This window comes from Felis catus, chromosome E1, assembly GCF_018350175.1.
Source record: "Felis catus isolate Fca126 chromosome E1, F.catus_Fca126_mat1.0, whole genome shotgun sequence".
NCBI classification, from domain to species: Eukaryota; Metazoa; Chordata; class Mammalia; order Carnivora; family Felidae; genus Felis; species Felis catus.
In genome coordinates, this window is record NC_058381.1 from 14,124,234 (window position 1) to 14,143,847 (window position 19,614).

Sequence of the window (19,614 nt, forward strand, 5' to 3'; positions counted from 1 at the left end):
CCACATGCTCTATACTCAGAAATAGGAACTGGCCTGGTGGTCTGATGCAGCTGCCTATCAAGCACATCATCCTTCTCATTCCTCCAAACAGACTCCCTTGTCTCAGAACAGCCATCCCGCATCCCTCTGACTTTAGAAGGCTGGCTTATTCATCCCCCCATCACATATAAAATGCTGAAAGACAGGGAATGGAAGAGAACCAAAGTAGGAGGAAAATGGGGACCAGACCTAGAGCACTGGGCTCCAGAGTCCCACTGGTAGCTTTTTCTGCTAGACAGGTTTATCCCAGACACCAGCCATTCCCTACATCGCCTGCAGGATTTCTGCCACATTCTCTACCCTTTGTACTATAGCTGTTTCTATTAAACGGACTCGTTCTTATGACTTAATACATTTAATTTAAAGTGATGCCTTATATCACCACCACAAAGAAGAAAATCAGTACCACTGACCATAACTGGGAGCGAAGCCTGAAAATAAATAGCACAGAAACAACCTAAATTGTAGGCAGGCACAGTTCCCCACTTAGAGGCCCAGAGCCAGAGGTCTGCTTTCCCTTTGTTATGAAACAGAGATTAGCAAGTGTTAAAAAGGTGTTAAAGCCAGACTAGCACCAACCTGAAAGTTTCCCCTTAAAGAAATCACACGGATTAGTAGAGAACTGAAAAGGGAAGATCCTTCTCACTAGGTGACTCAATGTTATCTCATGCCTGCCCACCTAAAGTCATCTCACTGGAGAGCTACCTTATCCTGTGGGAAACATCCAATTAGACTGAATCGTAGGAAGGGGGGCAAGAGGGACAGGAGTCAACCACATCACGGGGGCAACCAATGCCAGCTCCTGGGAGTGCTCCAATCCATTGCCCCCCACCACCACCACCCCATGGCACACCCGGCTTCTGGGCAAGCCCAAGGGTCACCTGTCACCACCCAGGTGTCTCTGGCTCCACTGCCCTTGTCTCACCCCTTGGCTAACGGCAGAGCACAGCACTAACCCCTCCAAACTCCTCCGCAAATCCAGATCCAGCAGAGCCACTGGAGCCACCCCAAATTCTCACAACACTTCTACGGACAGTCAGTTCTGATGACCCCCAGTTGCTGGGAAGCTTTGGACAGTGGAGGGAGTCTGTGCCAGACTGTGTAAGCACCTCCCTGAGGTCTTGCGGGCATCAAGCCTGCAGCAAGGGACTGGAGCCCAGGAAGCTGCCCCAGAAGCTCCTTTGCCCCAAACGCCACCTCTTAACCCATAGGTCATCCAGAGTATCTCTGAAATAGCTCGAGAGAACTATTTTCAACATCCAGGAGCAAACAATTAGTAAACTCAAGAAAGGTGAAGAGTCAAAGAGAAAAATCCAAAGAAGGGGGGAGGAGGCTGTCAAGCAACCTCCAAACTTGCTCCTGGCCTGCCGGCACTGTGCGCAAAAGGCAAGCAGATCCTGGCCTGGCGGGCACCTCGTGGGCTCAGCCAAGTTGCAAGAGAACCAAATGGCGCGGTGAGATACTTGGGCTCAGCCAGGGGCTGTCGCCCGGGTCGGATCAATGCTACTCACTGCAGGCTTCCGGCAGGGCGCCCAATGCCGGGAATGGGGACGAAATACTGGGTGCCCCTCTGTGGATGATGGAGCCCGAAGGGCCCTCCCAGACGCCCTCCGACCCAGCCAATGTCCTGCTTGGGCTTTCCCCCAACAGCCAGTGTCCAGGGCGACGCTCCTGAGTCGCTCCCCCGACGGCGCACGGAGCAGAGGTTTTTCCCAACCAACTCAGGGCCAAAAGCCCTTTTGTAAAAGTCCACCCCAAAGAAAACGGGGATTTAGCATGAGAGTGGAGGAAAGGGGAGGCGGCACTGCCAGGCTTTACCTTTTCTCTTTATTCTGTTTTCTGGATTTGTGCAGGAGTCCGATGAGCACCACGGCGGCGCGGATCCCTGCCTTTCGGCAATGCATCCTCCCCGCAGGCTGGGACATGGCGAGGCCGCCGGCGGTGCCCGGCCGCGCCCTCGCCCGCCCGCCGCGCGCCCCCGTCGGCCCGGCTCCGCGCGCTCCGCGCCGCCCGCTCCCAGCCCCTGCGCCCGCGCCCCGGCCCCCGGCCGCCCGCCTCTCATGGGCCCCGCCCCGCCTAGGTGCGCCCCGGGGGTCAGGTGACCGGGCGCTCACTTCCCGGCGACCTTCAGCGTCTCCTCGGAGCCCGCCGGGCAGCCGGCACCCGCTCCCCCAGCGCAGGCATTTCCAAGGCTCGCTCCGGGCGCGGCCCGGACGGGCGGCTCCGGGGCTCCGGCTCCTGCTCCGGCTCCGGCTCCGACGCGCCGCCCGCGCCGGGACCCCGCCCCGGTCCCGCCTCCCGTGCCCCGGCCCGGGCGCCCGGGCTGCGGGTGGTTCAGGCAGCCCGCTGGCGCTCAGCGCCCCCGGGGGCTCGGCGCCGCGATCGCCCTCCGCTCCGCGCCCCGGCTTCCTCCCCTCCCCTCCGGGCGGTCAGCCGGGCCCCCCGCCCTTCTCTCGCCGCTCCCTCTCCGTCCCCTCCTCTGCGCTCCCCCGTCCCCGCCCCCGCTGGCGGGGCCCCGGGCTCCCTCCCCAGGCAAAGGCGGCTGACGCGCTCTCCCAGCCCGGCCCGCCGGGATACTTCTCCAATGCTGTCACTGTCTTTAAAACACAGGGAGAAAAAACATGCACCGAGACCAAACGCGCGTCCTCAGTCCGTTCGAAACCGCCTCCGTTCGCGGGGACCGCCGCGGGCCTCCCCCGGCCCAGGACCGGTTAGAGAGGGCATCCCGCACCCCGTGCCCACCCTCCCAGCCTGAGAGAGGCCCCCGGGCGGTCTGACCCAGCGGGATGCTACCTCCTTCCTCTCCCCAAGTCCGGGAAAGGACTGTCGCGGGAGGCTGGAGGGGGCTATCCAGCATCGGCGCCTACCTGGGCTGGGGTCTGTCCCTCGGTTAACCTTTGTTTCCCCGGCCCTGGAAGTTTGACACAAAACGGGGTCAATGATCAATGTCAAAGCCGCTACACTCCGCCTCGGGTCCCAGGTTGCCAGGGGCGCCCACACCCCACCAGCACCTGGCCCCCCGCACACCCCGCGACAGTTCTTCCCTGTCTCCTGCACACCCCATGCAAGCTTCATCTTCGCTTCCAAACCGAAAGACAGAAGGTCACTGGCCAGCCGCAGGGAAAGGGCCGTGGCTGAGTCCCTTATATGGGAAGGCCGGAGAGGCTCCAAAGCCCCACTCACTCACTTCCAAGCACTGCCTGGAAGCCTAGCCCCTTCTCACTTCGGGCAGAGGGCTGGAGGGAATTAAAATAAGCCATTAGTCCTTCTTGGGACACAGCCCTGTTGGGGCCAGAAAGGTCCCTGAGGCAAGTTGCCTTGTTGCGGGTTTTGTTGTTTTGTTTTTATTTTTAATATAGTCTGGTGTTCACGCAAGCACAGAGAATCAGGCAGGGAAGGGGACTTGGCTGGAGAGAGACAGGGCTACAAATGAATTCCTGGGCCTGAGGCCTCAACCCTGCCTCTCCAGTGGGCACAGTATCTAGCTGGCATTGGAGTTGGAGTGGACAGGAAGAAGCACCAGGGTGGTGCCAAAATGTGCCTGTTTTATTTATGAAGCATCCATTAGCGATGGCCTCGGCCCTCCTGGGCCTGCCTGGCTGGTGGGGCATCACAGAGATAGCCCTGGACATCTATTTATAGCCAGAGAGTGAGTGACCCAGGCCCCACCCCTGGGACCGAAGCTAGGCCTGCTGCTAGGAGAACACCAGTGGGGACCTGAGAATCAGTCTGGAAGAATGGGGAAACGAGTGTCCTCAGTGGGGAAGAGGGCAGAGCACAAGCACACGCAGCTCAGGGCTTCGGCTCTGGCAGAACACCAAGCTGACACGTTAGCTGATGGACTATTTCAGCTAGAGGGCACTGCGGGCCCTGGGGGCACCAGCCATAGGTCCAGCCCAGCATAGGGTGTGTGCTCTATCCACCCACACACAGAAGAAAGCTGCATCTCAGTGCAAGGCCTGACCCCTTCCCAGGCAGGTGAGTATGGGTGGCTCCGGCCCATCCGCCACTGCCTGGGAGCTATTTCAGGTCAAGTGCATCAGTGGGCAACAGGGCCGCTGGGATGCGATGAAGGCAAAAAATCTTTGCACCAAGTTGTCCCTCTTGTTCTAGGGTTCCAGGCATTCTCAGGTCCTCTGCAACCACAATGTTTCCAGCCCCGATGTGGCTGAAAACACAAGGTTGTCCCTAAAAGACCAAACCTTGATCTGATTTCTGAGGCCCTAGAGGCAGAAGTTCCCCGAGGGTGAGGGAGCCCTTCCTTCGGCCCATACCCCACACCAAAACAGCAAAGCATAAGGAAATCCAACCATGGCAGACAATGCAGTGGCCATTTATGCTAGACTTCCCCATTCCACCAACATTCATTAAATACTTTGTGCAGAGAGACTAGGGTAAGTGAGAAATAGAAGACCATCCTTGCCCAAAACGAACAGGGCTAACACACATGAAACCACAGATTAGGCCATTCACATACCACCTTCACAATTTTTTTGACTCAATATCATACATATACCCTGCTATTTAGTTATTATTTTGCTTTAATTAGATCAACTCGCTTTTTTACCTGATCAATTTTAAAAGAAAACATTACCACCCTAAATGAAAATCTATTATCACTTGTCATTCATGCCATGAAAATAAATACAAACTTATTAAATTCTAGCTCAATACCATTGCCTGACAAAGGCTCTGAGCTTGAAGCACCTTCGTTAAAAGAGAAAAATAGGCAAGTGTCAGGTGTTGGCCACATGCTTGCTCGGAACAAAGACGTGGTCCTTAAAGAAATCACAAAGTTTCAAAGAGAATCGAAAGGAAACAATCTTCACATTAGTGACTCAGAGGTCTTCTAAGGCCACATCCTTGGGGCACTCTGGGGTGAGCAGAGGAGGATGGACACCCACATCGCAGCACTGGAAGTCAGGGCAGAGAAGGAGCCTCCCCGATCTCCACCACTCAGCAGTTTATTCCCAGCAGTGTCCCAGCTCACAGGACCTCAAAGGTCTGTTCCAGCCCACCCCCACCTCACCCCCAAGCCTGCAGCCCCTGGGAACAAAGTGCCAGTCAGCTGCCAACCTGGGTCTCTGCCCCAATCTGGGGAAACCCAAAGGCTGAGGAGGCCTGGGTGGGAGTAGGGGGAGGACACGACAGAGAAGTTAATCATGAACAGAGGGCAGACAGCTGCACAGCCCGTTCCTAAGGGGCCAGTGGGGTGAGACAGACAGACACGCATGCTTGGTCCTGAAGAAAAGGGCCTTCTGTGCCTGGGAACCCGCTCCAGGAGACACATCCGTGTGAACCTGGGAATCAGCCCCAATGATCAGCCAGTGCCACACTCCACCTCCGGCTCTGGTGCCTCCAGGGCTCTGCAAAATGACTGCAACCTTTCTTGGCTAGAACCGGGAGCAGATAGGCGGCTTTGGAGCCAGCAGGGTGGGGCCTTTCATGAAAACCAGACTTGTTTCAGATGACTTGCCCCTCCCCTTCTGCAGGGGACAGCGTCCCCCTCCTCCCTACGGATCACACAACCTTAGACCTGCTCAGGACAGGCCAGCACCCCCACTCTCTTATGCCTTTGGGGCGCACCCATATATACAGCAGCTTGGAGACGTCGCTCCGAAGCCCCTCTCAAGTCTCACTTCTGCAGAGAGAGCACTCACACCTGTGCTCTTTAGGCAAAGGGATGCCATTCATCCTCAGCAGGTACACCAGCGCCCCCTGCTGGGCCTTGTTACAGTTGCGTCTCTGGGATACCACCACAGGACAAAAACAGAAGAGGAAAGGGGATTTGGGGGGCGGGGCAAGAGGGAAAGCGACAGAGGGAAAGAGAGAGGAAGGGGAGGAGGGAAAGACTGGGAAGGTCATTTGAGGTGTGGAAGCCATTTCTACTTGGAAAAGAGATGCAATAGGGGTCTTTGCCAACACCTAACACACACTCTCCTCCCAACTACTAACATCCCTTCTCAGAGCCCACTAGCAGCCCCTTAAAGGGGCCCATCTCACCCCTACAGGGTCCTTCAGTGACAGCAACAGGTAATCCTCTGGCCAGGCTGGGAGGCCTCAAAGACCAGCCGCGGGAGCCCTGGCGCAGCCACACTTTCCTGGAGCCACACATTTCATACAAAACAGAGGATCTGCCTAGAAACTGGCTCAGATTTTGGAAACGGATCTTGGTGACTTGTGTGGCATTTCCGAGCTTCGGGGAAAGGAAACCATGCCTGAGGAAACCCACAGATCCCACTCAGTGGCGGGGATCCAGCCCTCAGGCTGCACATCATTTGGTACCTAGAGCCTGCCACGCGTGATGTCAATCAGACCTTTGCTGATTTTTTTGTTCAGGGGTTACAGAAAGGGGGGTAAAAGGCAGGTAGAAGGATGAGGAAAGTTCTTTATTCTTTGGGTTACCGACGGTATTTAAAATACTTCTTTTGGGTTCATTTATGGAATTTGAACCCATGAACCGAAGTGGCATGACGGTAATTTTTCCCACAGTAGAAACATTCAAAGGATTCTTCTGTGTGTGATACTTCTGATGAACATGAAGAAGCAAATTTTTCATGGAGGCTGCCCAAGGGTCACTCCAGAGAATCAGGAGCGGACGAGGCCGAGGAGTGGGTAGCCTGCGGCACACTCCTCTCACACCCGGGGTCCCCTGGTCCCCACCTCACCGATTACCAAGCCTCCCCAGCTGTGGCCACCACTGAAGCCACTTCCGCTCTAGGGTTTTCTGGGGCTGAGTGGAAAAGAAGGAGGAAAGCTGTCCTTCCATAATATTAGCAACACTGCTTAGCAACATCCTTCCCAGCAAGAACCGGCAGACGCTCCAAAAACCTATTCTGTTTGAATCCACAAAGAACAGAGTGGTTTCTTATACATGTATTATTTATATACTATTTTATATACCCAGTCACGCCTTCTGTCTCTGGCTTCCTTGGGAAATGACGTATTACACCTAACTGAGACTTCCAGACAACTATAGCTTTGAGTAGCAAAACTTGTTGTTTGCTGGTTTGCTTTTATTGTAATAACCTTGACCGGAAATTTCTCTAAAAGTCTTAAGACTTTTTGTCCTTTTTATTTTTATTATTTTTTTTTATAATTTTTTTTTCAACGTTTATTTATTTTTGGGACAGAGAGAGACAGAGCATGAACGGGGGAGGGGCAGAGAGAGAGGGAGACACAGAATCGGAAACAGGCTCCAGGCTCCGAGCCATCAGCCCAGAGCCCGACGCGGGGCTCGAACTCACGGACCGTGAGATCGTGACCTGGCTGAAGTCGGACGCTTAACCGACTGCGCCACCCAGGCGCCCCTTAAGACTTTTGTCCTTTTTAAAAACAGGTTTAATATAACCTTTTCTTGGTGACTCAGAGCCATTATTATCAATAGTAACCACTGTATTATGCTAAAACTCAGTTTTGAACAGCCCACTAAGGTGAGGGCTCATCGGTCCCTATAATTAATGACCCCAAACAGCTGTGGCACAAAGATACCACAGTGCAGGAATAAAAACTCAAAGTCCTCGTAGTCAGAAAAATCTACACCTTTCATTATCTGTGTGGCCGTGGGCTAGAAATTTAACCTGAGCCTCAGTTCTGTCATCTGTAAAATGGGAATAACCACAGTGCCACCCTCTTAGGGTTCCTGCAAGAATTAAAGAGCATACATAGTTCTCACAAAGACCTGTATGAAAATGTTCATAGTAGCTGTATTCAAAATGGACAGTCCGGGCTGCCTGGCTGGCTCTATCTGAAGAGCATGCGACTCTTGATCTCTGGGTTGTGAGTTCGAGCCCTACCTTGGGTGTAGAGATTACTTAGAAGTAAATACATAAACTTCAGGGTGCCTGGGTGACTCAATCGGTTGAGCATCTGACTTCCACTCAGGTCATGATCTCACAGTTCGTGGGTCCCAGCCCCATGTCAGGCTGGCGGCACAGAGCCTGCTTCAGATTCTCTGTCTCCCTCTCTCTCTACCTGCCTCCCTCCCTTTCTCTCTCTCTCTCTCTCTCTCTCTCTCTCTCTCTCTCATTCTCTCTCTCAAAAATAAATAAACACTGGTGTGCCTGGGTGGCTCAGTCAGTTAAGCGTCCGACTCTTGGTTTCAGCTCAGGTCATGATCTCACGGTTTCGTGAGTCTGAGTCCCGAGTTCGGCTCTGCGCTGCCAGCACAGAGCCTGCTTGGGATTCTCTCTCTCTCCCTCTCTCGCTGCCCCTCCCCAACTTGTGTTGTCTCTGTCTCTCTCAAAATAAATGAATAAACTTTTAAAAGTTGTTTTTAGGGGCACCCGGGTGGCTCAGTCGGTTGAGCGTCTGACTTCGGCTCAGGTCATGATCTCACGGTCCGTGGGTCCGAGCCCCGTGTCAGGCTCTGTGCTGACAGCATCGAGCCTGGAGCCTGCTTCAAATTCTGTGTCTCCCTCTCTCTCCGCACCTCCCCCGCTCATGCTCTGTCTCTCTCTCTCTCCTTCAAAAAATAAATTTTTAAAAAAAGCATTAAAAGTTTTTTTTAGAAGATAAAGACATAAACTTCAAAACGGACAGTCCATCTACAAACTGTGAAATATTCACACCATGGAATACCACTTAGTAATAAAAAGGAACAGAATACCAATAGATACAACAACACGGATGAATTTCTAAAACATTATGCTGAGTTAAAAAAGCTAGATACCAAAAAAAATGTAGGATTCCATTTATATGAAGCTCTAAAACAATCTAAGGTGCCAAAATTAGGACAGTAGTTGCCTCTGGGGGTAAGAGATTTTCTGGAGACAGAAATGTTCTATATCAGGATAGGGTGGTGGAATCCATTTGTCCAAAATGTATAGTTGAAATTCGTGCATTTCAACATGTGTAAATTTTACCCCCCAAAAAACTGAAATTAATAGTAACAGCAACAGGGGCGCCTGGGTGGGTCTGACTCCATTTCAGCTCAGGTCATGATCTCATGGTTTGTGGGGTTGAGCCCCGTGTTGGGCTCTGCACTGGCAGCATGGATGGAGTCTGCTTGGGATTCTCTGTCACCCTGTCTTTGCTTTTCCCCCTGTGTCCACGAGCACGCACATGCTCTCACTCTCCCTCAAAAATAAATATTAAAAAAAATAGTAACAGCAATAATAATAGAGTGGTAAAATACAGAGAGAACAGCAAAAATATAGAGAGGTCTCAATGACCAAGAAGAGGGCAAAATGTTGATAACTGCTGGGGGTACTATTCTATTTACTTTGTATGTGCTTGACATTGTCCGTAACAAAATAGTAAAAGAAAATGTTCATAGTGGGCGGGAAATAAAGATTAATTGATTATCTCTGGGAGTATGATGGGGTTTTTTTAATGTTTATTTATTGAGTGCAGGGGGGGCAGGAGAGGGAGGGAGAGAGAGAATCTCAAGCAGGCTCCACATCACTAGCACAGAGCCCGAGGCAGAGTTCAATCTCATGAACCATGAGGTCATGACCTGAGCCAAAATCAAGAGTCGGACACTTAACCAACTGAGCCACTCAAGCGCCCCAGTATGATGGTTTTTATTATTGTCTTTGTATTTTTCTATTTCCAAATTTATAAGGACTACGCATTAATTTTATTTTTTTATTTTTTCTTTTTTTGAGAGAGAGAGTACATGTGAGTGTGGGAAGGGCAGAGAGAGAGTGGGACAGAGGATCCAAAGCTGGCTCGGTGCTGACAACAGACAGCCACATGCGGGGCTTGAACTCACAAACCGTGAGATCATGACCTGAGCTCAAGTCAGATGCTTAACCAACAGGGCCACCTAGGTGCCCCAACTTTTTATTTTATTTTCAAGAGAGAAAGAGAGCTTGTAAGTGGGGGAGAGAGGCAGGGGAGAGAGAGACAGAGACAGAGAGAAAGGGAGAATCAATCTTAAGCAGGTTCCGTGCTCAGTACCGAGCCCGACATGGGGCTCAATCCCACACCTCTGGGATCAGACCTGAGCCAAAACCGAAAGTCTGACGCTCAACCAACAGAGCCACCCCGGTGCCCTGCACTGTACTGCTTTGAGTCCTCGCTTGGAGACTGTTCACAGGGAAAGCAAATAACTAAGCTTGACAAAAATTAGGATGAGTGTGAGTGTGAGAAGTAAGGGAGATGATTCATTCTGAGAAATAGCAAATAAAAGCTGTGCTGTCTAATTAACAATAGGTTTACAACCTATTGGAAATAGGTACAAATCACCCCCCGATACACACACAATGGAGTTCCAAACCCTTAGACACTTCCTTTCTGGTTCTTCTTCCCCTTTCCGCTTCAAGGACATATTTTTGCAGGCTTATTTTTGCGGCTTTGCAATGAGCATGCACCAAAGAACAAAGGAAGGAGGGACTGAAAGTCTCTGCATCACCTCAGGAAATGTACCTTTGTTCCAATCAGACTACTTTTTGCCTGACGTGGGCATAGTACTCAGTCAATGAAGAACCGGGGGAGGGATTTGCATGCTGGGAGATAAACTGTCTGCTGTAACTGCCCTGAGTGTGCCTGTCCATCAGATATCCGCTTCTGCAAGAACGTTGATTAAAGCCTCACTTCACTGTGCTCCGAGTCTCTGCGCCCCTCCTTTGATTGGTCCATGGGCTTATTTCTAACGTGAGCACCTGAGGAGTGTTCTTTCTGACCCTTACTTTAATTTTTTTTTAATGTTTACTTATTTTTGAGAGAGAGGGGGAGAGAGACAGAGAACGAACAGGGGAGAGGAGGAGAGAGAGAGAGAGGGAGACACAGAATCCAAAGCAGGCTCTGGGCTCTGAGCTGTCAGCACAGAGCCCAACACAGAGCTCGAACTCATGACTGTGAGATCAAGACCGGAGCTGAAGTCAGACACTTAACCGACTGAGCCACCCAGGTGCCCCATTTTTTTTTTTAATTTTTTTTTTAATGTTTTGACACTTACTCTAGAACCTCTCTTTGGCTCCCTTTTTGCTTCTGACTGCACTCATTTGCCAGATGCAAGAGTCTTTAAGAAGACCGAGGCACTGCTATGTACAAGCAGGCAACTGTTTAACTGATACACACACAGACACCCTCGGTTCATGCTAGAATTTAGGTGCCCACGCAGTCTGCATTCCCTGCACGCTCCACCAGGGTGTGTGTGTGTGTGCACGTGTGCGTGTACAGGGATGACATCCCAAGCACAGTGTGCAAGCTGGTACCAGACCAGGCAGGGGCACCAACTTCACCTCTGGGTCAACAACAGGAGGATCCCTGTGCAGACTGCAGACAGCTCACGCGCCCGGTCAACCAGAAAATTCATAGGTTATGGTCCCGTCTACATGATTCCTGATAAATCTTCATTTTTTGTTTCTGTTGTCTGAACTAATCTCTTGCTTCTCTGGGATGGATACTCCTTTCTAGAGGAAATTGCCCCCATTGGTGGGTGTAATCAAAGCTTTTCTGCTCAGCTGAAAGGCGGCTCCCTCACAACGGACCCAGGACTGGAACTCACTGACGTGTTAACAGCTCTTTCCCACTCTGACATTAAGTCCTCTTAGCCTCAAAGACAAACACGAAGCTGATCTTCCTTGTTGAAACAGATTCCCTGAGCTTCGCCCCCACTCCCCACTGGGGCCCAGCCCTGAGGGTCCCGCTGAGCAGCTGTGTCTGCACTTGGCACACTTTCTACCAGGCCAGCTTTCTGGGGCCCTTCCACTCTTTCCGTTGGGAAAGTCCTTCCATCTGTCTAGCCTGTGTTACTCCTGTTGTCATCTAAGCTCCTTTGATACTCAACACCCCTTCACCCTTAGGGAGAACCTCACTTAGTTCCCACCCTCTTCACCCTCACCCCCCCAAGTCCCAGAGCAGCTTTCAAAACAGGGCACCGGCCGGCCGTGTTCCTTTTACCCGAGGCTCTAAATTCTTTGCTTCCATCCATTCCCCACCCCCACCCCCGCCCCAGCCCCCTTCACTCAGTCAGTCACAAGGCAGGATCAGGGGCTGCATGGGTCACAAACGATGGGTTGCAGCTAATAACTGAAGGACCAAAGTTTCCCAATTATTCCCTTCTTCTTAATAGATTAGAGCAGTTTCAAGGTTATGGGGACCCGAGCTCAAGAGCCAGCTTTGTGTGAACACCATCCATCAAGCCTGTCATGGCAGGGAACATGTAGGGAAGCATGTCCTAGGATAGTCTTCAGGCAAAGCCGTCAGTGACCTTCCTGTGGCCCCATGTCAGATATGAGAATGACTCCCTTCATGGCGCTGGGAGAACAGGGGTCTGGAGCAGAAACAGTTGCAACCCACTCGGCCCCCGCAAGGCAGGGAGATGCACCAGAGTAAGTGCAGGCAGGACAATTGAGAGTGTAATGTAACCGAAGGATCCAGTGGGGAAATTAACAGAGCTGCTTTCTCAGCTGCTGATCTGCCCCAAAAGAATGCCCCCTCCCCAGAGAGGCCGTCCTTGAGCACTCACCTAGAGCACATCCCTCGGTTACTGTGCATCTGGCTGGGTTTTGTTTTTTTTAATTGATTTGTCTGTTTACTTGTTTTTTGGTCTTTTCGTCCCAGCGGCATGTAAACCCTGGAGAGGCAGACACTGTGTATGTCTCAGACATCGCCACCATTTCCCCTCACCCCACCCTGCACCCAGATTGGCATCTGACACTCTAACGCTCAGGAAACATTATTGGAACAGAGGAAGGAGGGGAGGAAGGGGAAAAGAAGGGGTTTAAGAAGGAAGTAAGGAAGGGTACCCCGCCAGGAGGATCCTGCATCCTGCAGTCTGAGCTTCCTTGGCCCCAGAAGACCTTTATTTAGGCTTTTGACTTGACAAAGCTGGTTTGGCTATAGGGGAAGGCAGAGCCCTGAGGTCCCAGGGATGGAAACCCACCCTTCCCCCCCTCACAAACTCAGATGAGGTGCAAAAACTCAGGAGGGGTGGCTAAAAGGATGTCTCCTTAGGGCCCTGCCCCAACTTAGTGCTGCCTTGTGAGTCTAGCAACTGCAAGGCAGTGGCTCCAACTCCAAGGTCTCTTTCACAGCACCTGAAAGCCACCCCAGCTTTTAGACAACCCTAGGGAGGGGAGGGCTCCAAAAATACTGTATTTCCTGCCAACCCCAGAGGGATTTTTTTTTTAAGTATTTTTAGAAAAATAAGCGCGTAACTTCTTTCACACCCAAGCGTGGGAAGTCAAATCCCTACCTGTTACCCAAACGTGGGCCCCAAATTCAGACTGAGTTTGTTCAGTGTTGGCCCTGACCAGCTGCCGACCTAGACAGGTCCCTCCCCCCAACTGTGAAAACGGGAAGGATACGAATACCACCACCACCCCACCCGGTTGTGGAGTGAATGTTCACAGCAGGGCCTTCCTGACCTCAGGCTGGGGAGAGGTTTGACAGTCACACCTGTTCAGAGCCCAACTGTACAGGGTGCTGCCACAGGCCCCCCGCCCCTCCCCCAAGTCTCTGGGGGCTTTAAGAAATGTGGTGGGGGCAGGAGGGCCAGGAGAGAAGGGAGACGGGAAAGGTCGCGCCCCAAGGAGTCACCATGCCCATGCCCTGGGGAAGCTGTAGCTCTTCCGGGCTGGGGCTGGGACTTCTCAGAAGTCACATCTGTCACTGCCCATGAATATACACCTGCTTCCAGTTCTGTCTTAAGGAGACTTTGGGAACAGATGAGGAGGTCTGTGTATCTTACCAGACCATACTCTCAATATCTTCCTACCTCCAGAGTTTCTCTAACATCATTCAAGGATGGCTCTTCTGCAGGGCGCCTGGGTGGCGCAGTCGGTTAAGTGTCTGACTTCAGCCAGGTCACGATCTCGCGGTCCATGAGTTCGAGCCCCGCGTCGGGCTCTGGGCTGATGGCTCAGAGCCTGGAGCCTGTTTCCGATTTTGTGTCTCCTTCTCTCTCTGCCCCTCCCCCGTTCATGCTCTGTCTCTCTCTGTCCCAAAAATAAATAAACGTTGAAAAAAAAATTTAAAAAAAAAAAAAAAAAAAAGGATGGCTCTTCTGATTTTGGAAACGTTCACATACCTCTCATTACTTTTATCTACTTAATACTTTTCTTGAAACCAACTTACTTTTTAAATTAGTATTTGTAAAAGACTTTATACTAATACCATAATTGGATGTAACTGTTTCCCAGAAGCAGAAGTAACTATAAAGGACATATAATACCCTACTCCTTAGGTGTGAGCTGTGCATAGTGACTTCCTTCCAAAAAGTACACTGTGGATGGGGGCGGGGAAGGTAAAGAGTGACTTTACAGAGGAGAACCTTGACAAATACTACTTCTGCCAGGTGATCATGGCCAGCATCAACAGTGATAAGTAACGTTAACTGACGACACAAACAAATAGAAAGGTATTCCATGCTCAAGGATTGGAGAACAAAAATTGTTAAAATGTCCCAACGACTCAAAGCAATCTACAGATTTTAATGCAATCCCTATCAAAAATACCAACAGCAAGGGTGCCTGGGTGGCTCAGTGGGTTAAGCGTCCGACTTCAGATCATGATCTCACCCTTGGTGAGTTCGAGCCCCACGTAGGGACCTGTGCTGACAGCTCAGAGCCTGGAGCCTGCTTCAGATTCTCCCTCTCTCTCTCTGCCCCTCCCCCGCTCATGCTTGCTCACTCTCTCTCTCTCTCTCAAAAAGTAAAAACATTAAAAAAACTCGAGATTGTGACCTGAGCCGAAGTCAGATGCTTCACGAACTGTGCCACCCAGACACCCCCCAAAATCTTTTTAAATACCAATAGCATTTTTCATAGAACTAGAAAAAGGAATCCTAAAATTTCTATGGAACCACAAACGACCCCAATAGCCAAAGCAATCTTGAAAAAGAAGAGCAAAACCGGAAGTATCACAATCCCAGATTTCAAGATATACTACAAAGCAGTAGTCATCAAAACAGTATGGTACTGGCACAAAAATAAACACAGATCAATGGAACAGAGAGCCCAAAAATAAGCCCATGATCATATGGTCAATTAATCTTCAATAAAGGAGGCAAGAATATGCAATGGCAAAAGACAGTCTCTTCAACAAATGGTGTTGGGAAAATGGACAGCAACATGCAAAAGAATGAAACTGGACTCTTACACCACACACAAAAATACATTCAAAATGGATTAAAGACCTAAATGTGGGACAAGAAACTATAACAATCCTAGAAGAGAACACAGGCAATAATTTCTCTGACATAGGCCACAGCAACACTTTTCTAGATCTATCTCCTAAGGCAAGTGAAACAAAAGCAAAAATAAACTATTGGGACCATGTCAAAATTAAAAGCTTCTACACAGCAGGGCGCCTGGGTGGCTCAGTCAGTTAAGCATCCGACTTCAGCTCAGGTCATGATCTCATGGCTCGTGGGCTGGAGCCCCATGTCAGGCTCTGTGCTGACAGCTCAGAGCCTGGAGCCTGCTTCGGATTCTGTGTCTCCCTCGTTCTTTGCCCCTCCCCTGCTCACGCTCTGTCTCTCTCTCTCTCTCTCTCAAAAATAAAATAAACATTAAAGAAAAATTTTTTAAAAAGCTTCTACACAACAAAGGAAGCCATCAACAAAATAAAAAGATAACCTACGGAAAGGGAAAAGGTATTACAAATGACATACTCAATTAGGGGTTAGTATCCAAAACATATAAAGAACTTATACAACTCAACACCATAAAGACAAATAATCCAATTAGGAAATAGGCAGAAGACATGAACAGACATTTCTCCAAAGAAGACATCCAGATAGCCAATAGACACACAAAAAGATGCTCAACATCAACCATCATCAGGGAAATGAAAATCAAAACCACAATGAGATACCACCTCACACCTGTCAGAACAGAACAGCTAAAACCAAAAAACACAAGAAACCACAAGTGTTGGTGAGGATGTGGAGAAAAAGGAATCCTCATGCACTATTAGTGGGACTCCAAACTGGTGCAGCCACTGTGGAAAAAGAGTATGGAGGTTCCTCAAAAAATTCAAAATAGGGGCGCCTGGGTGGCTCAGTCGGTTAAGCCTCCGACTTCAGCTCAGGTCACGATCTCACGTTCCGTGAGTTCGAGCCCCGTGTCAGGCTCTGGGCTGATGGCTCAGAGCCTGGAGCCTGCTTCCGGTTCTGTGTCGCCCTCTCTCTCTGCCCCTCCCCCGTTCATGCTCTGTCTCTCTCTGTCTCAAAATAAATAAACGTTAAAAAAAATTTAAAAAAAATTAAAAATAGAATTATCATATGATCCAGTAATTCTACTACTGGATATTTACCCAAACAGTATGAAAACACTAATTCAAAGGGATATATGCACCCCTGTGTTTACTGCAGCATTATCTACAACAGCCAAGATATGGAAGCTACCTAAGTGTCCACAGAGAGATGAATGGATGAAAAAGATGTGGTAGATACAATGGAATAATATTCAGCCATAAAAAAGAATGAAATCTTGCCATTTGCAACAACACGAGTCGATCCAGAGAGTAAAATGCTAAGTGAAATAAATCAGAGAAAGACAAATCCATATGTTTTCACTCATAAAGGGAATTTAAGAAACAAAACAAGGGGCGCCTGGGTGGCGCAGTCGGTTAAGCGTCCGACTTCAGCCAGGTCACGATCTCGCGGTCCGTGAGTTCGAGCCCCGCGTCGGGCTCTGGGCTGATGGCTCAGAGCCTGGAGCCTGTTTCCGATTCTGTGTCTCCCTCTCTCTCTGCCCCTTCCCCGTTCATGCTCTGTCTCTCTCTGTCCCAAAAATAAATAAACGTTGAAAAAAAAAATTTTTTAATAAAAAATTAAAAAAAGAAACAAAACAAATGAGAAAAAGAGACAGAGAGAGAAACCAAGAAACAGACTCCTAATTATACAGAACAAATTGGTTGCCAGAGGGGAGGTGGACAAGGAGATGAGTGAAGTAGATAAAGGGGATTAAGAGTACACTTATCATGATGAGCACTGAGTAACATATAGAACTGTTGAATCACTATATTGTATACCTGAAACTAATATAACACTGTATGTTGATTATACCGGAATTAAAATTTTTAAAAAAGAAAAACAGTGATAAATCACATTGACAGCATGTGTCTTTGATATGATGTGATGAAAATGGCAGTCTACCTCCCCAAAACTTGTAACCACAGTTTAATCGTGAGAAAAACATCCAGCAAATCCCAATTTTTTTTCCTAGGGACACCCTAGAATCTACCCAACCTGTATTCCTGAAAACTCTCAAAAATCAAGCAAAGTCTGAGAAACTACTATAACCAAGAGGAACCTAAGGAGACATGACGACTAAATGTAATATAGTATCTGGAAGGGATGCTAGAACAGGAAAAAGGACATTAGGGAAAACTAAGATAAATGTGAATAACCTATGGAGTTTAGTTAATAATAATATATAGGGGCGCCTGAGTGGCTCAGTGGGTTGAGGTCCGAATCTTGATTTCAGCTCAGGTCATGATCCCAGGGTCGTGGGAGGGAGTCCCACTTCAGACTCCACACTGAGCATAGAGTCTGCTTAAGATTCTCTCTCTCCCTCTCTCTCTCTCTGCCCCTCCCCCCAACACGCTGTCTCTTTATCTCTCTCAAATTTTAAATTAATAATATATCAATATTGGTTCATTAATTATAACAAATGTACCACACTAACCCAAGATATTAATAATAGGGGAAGTGGTGTTACGGGGTAAATGAGAACTCTCAATTTTCTGGTAAATCGGAAACTGTCCCAAAGCCTATTTTTTTTTTCAACGTTTATTTATTTTTGGGACAGAGAGAGACAGAGCATGAACGGGTGAGGGGCAGAGAGAGAGGGAGACACAGAATCGGAAACAGGCTCCAGGCTCTGAGCCATCAGCCCAGAGCCCAACGCGGGGCTTGAACTCACAGACCGCGAGATCGTGACCTGGCTGAAGTCGGACGCTTAACTGACTGCGCCACCCAGGCGCCCCTCAAAGCCTATTTTTAAAAAAGTAAATACGATGGTTTTTGGCTTTCAGCTCAGAGGCGGCGAAGGTGCAAGTGTCTCTGGTTGTCCTGAATCCAGGTTCATGAGACATCAGCCGCCTCCACTTTGCCGCCTAAGTTCGACCCCAATGGGATCAAAGCCGTATACCTGTAACGCACCGGTGGGGAAGTCGGTGCCATGTCCATCTGCCGTGGCCCCCAAAATCGGCCTCCTGGATCTGTCTCCAAAAAGGGTTGGTGATGACATCACCAAGGCAACCAATGACTGGAAGGGTCTGAGAAGTGCAGTGAAATGATTCAGAACAGACAGGCCCAGACTGAAATGATACGTTCTGCCTCTGCCCTGATTATCAAAGCCCTCAAGGATCCGCCAAGAGACAGAAAGAAGCAGAAAAACATTAAGCACAGTGGGAATATCACTTTTGATGAGGCTGCCAACATCGCCCAACAGACGTGGCATCAATCTTCAGCCAGAGAACGCTATGGAACCATTAGGGCGAGCCTGGGGACTGCCCAATCTGTGGGCTGTAATGTTGATGGCCGCCACACTCATGACATCATAGATGACATCAACAGCGGTGCAGTGGAATGCCCCGCTAGTTAAGAACCACAAAAGGAGGAGCGCCTGGGCGGTTCAGTCCGTTAAACATCCGACTCTTGATTTGGGCTCAGGTCATAATCTCACAGTTTAGGAGTTCAGGCCCTGTGGCGGGCTCCGTGCTGACGGCTCGGAACCTGCTTGAAATTTTCTCTCCCTCTTTCTCTGCCCATCTCCCACTTGCTCGCTCTAGCTCGCTCTCTCTCTCTCAAAATAAACAAACATTAAAAAAAAAAAAAAAGAACTACAAAGGAAAATATCTCAACAAAGGCACCTGGGCAGCTCAGTCAGTTGAGCATCTGACTTCGGCTCAGGTCATAATCTCGTGGTTCTTGGGTTGAACCCCACGTCGGGCTCACTGCTGTCAGCATGGAGCCTGCCTCTGATCCTCTGTCCCCTGTCTCTCTGCCCCTCCCCCGCTCGTGACCTCGCTCTCTCTCTCCCTTTCAAAAAAAAAATTTTTTTTTTAATTAAAAAAATTTCAGCACGTAGCTTAGATTATCTCCTTGAGGTTGTAAGGAACACTGAAAGAGAACTGAAAAGAGAACGGCTTTCTCTCTGGTGACCAGTGTCAGGCAATGCTGTATCCTTGTACCACCCAATGTCACCCTTCCCAGTTCCAATTTTGGAACAGCTGCGCCATTCCACGTATGCCCACCTTCCTCCTTATTTCATCTGGAACTCGGAGAATGAGCAAAGGGCTTGGATGGTCCCCTTGTGGGACAGCACCGTGGTCCTCTGTGGAGAAAATCACCCCACCCATCCTGAGGGGCCCATGGCCTGGTGCTGGCCACCACCTCAGCTGTCCAGGAAAGTTTTGAGGGCAGGCGTTGGCCACTCCGAGCAGGAGAACCACCTCAGAGGGTAATGAACACCATTCCCTTGGGTGCAGGCATTTTCACACCTGTTATTCCCCTGGATACCCGCAGCTCTACACGGAAAGGATATTAATATCCTCCCCATTTGCTAGATGGGTAAACTAAGACCAGAGAGGTTACTACTTCTGTCCAGGATTACATGGCTACTGAGAAGCAGAGCTGGGACCCAGCCACGAATGGATACTGACCCACCCCCT

General features: G+C 49.8%; 1 protein-coding gene across 7 annotated transcripts in view; it reads right to left on the minus strand.

Moving 5' to 3' along the window:
- Positions 1 to 19,614, minus strand: part of RAP1GAP2 (RAP1 GTPase activating protein 2) — a 225,421-nt gene that overhangs the window by 137,159 nt on the left and 68,648 nt on the right. The window contains exon 1 of one of the 7 annotated variants that reach the window (XM_006939965.5): positions 1,858 to 2,444. The exons of the other annotated variants lie outside the window; for them this stretch is intronic. Within the exon in view, the coding sequence (XP_006940027.3) occupies positions 1,858 to 1,964 (107 nt within the window). The 5' untranslated portion in view covers positions 1,965 to 2,444. Of the gene's footprint in view, positions 1 to 1,857; positions 2,445 to 19,614 lie in introns of those variants that run through there. 7 annotated transcript variants of the gene reach the window in all.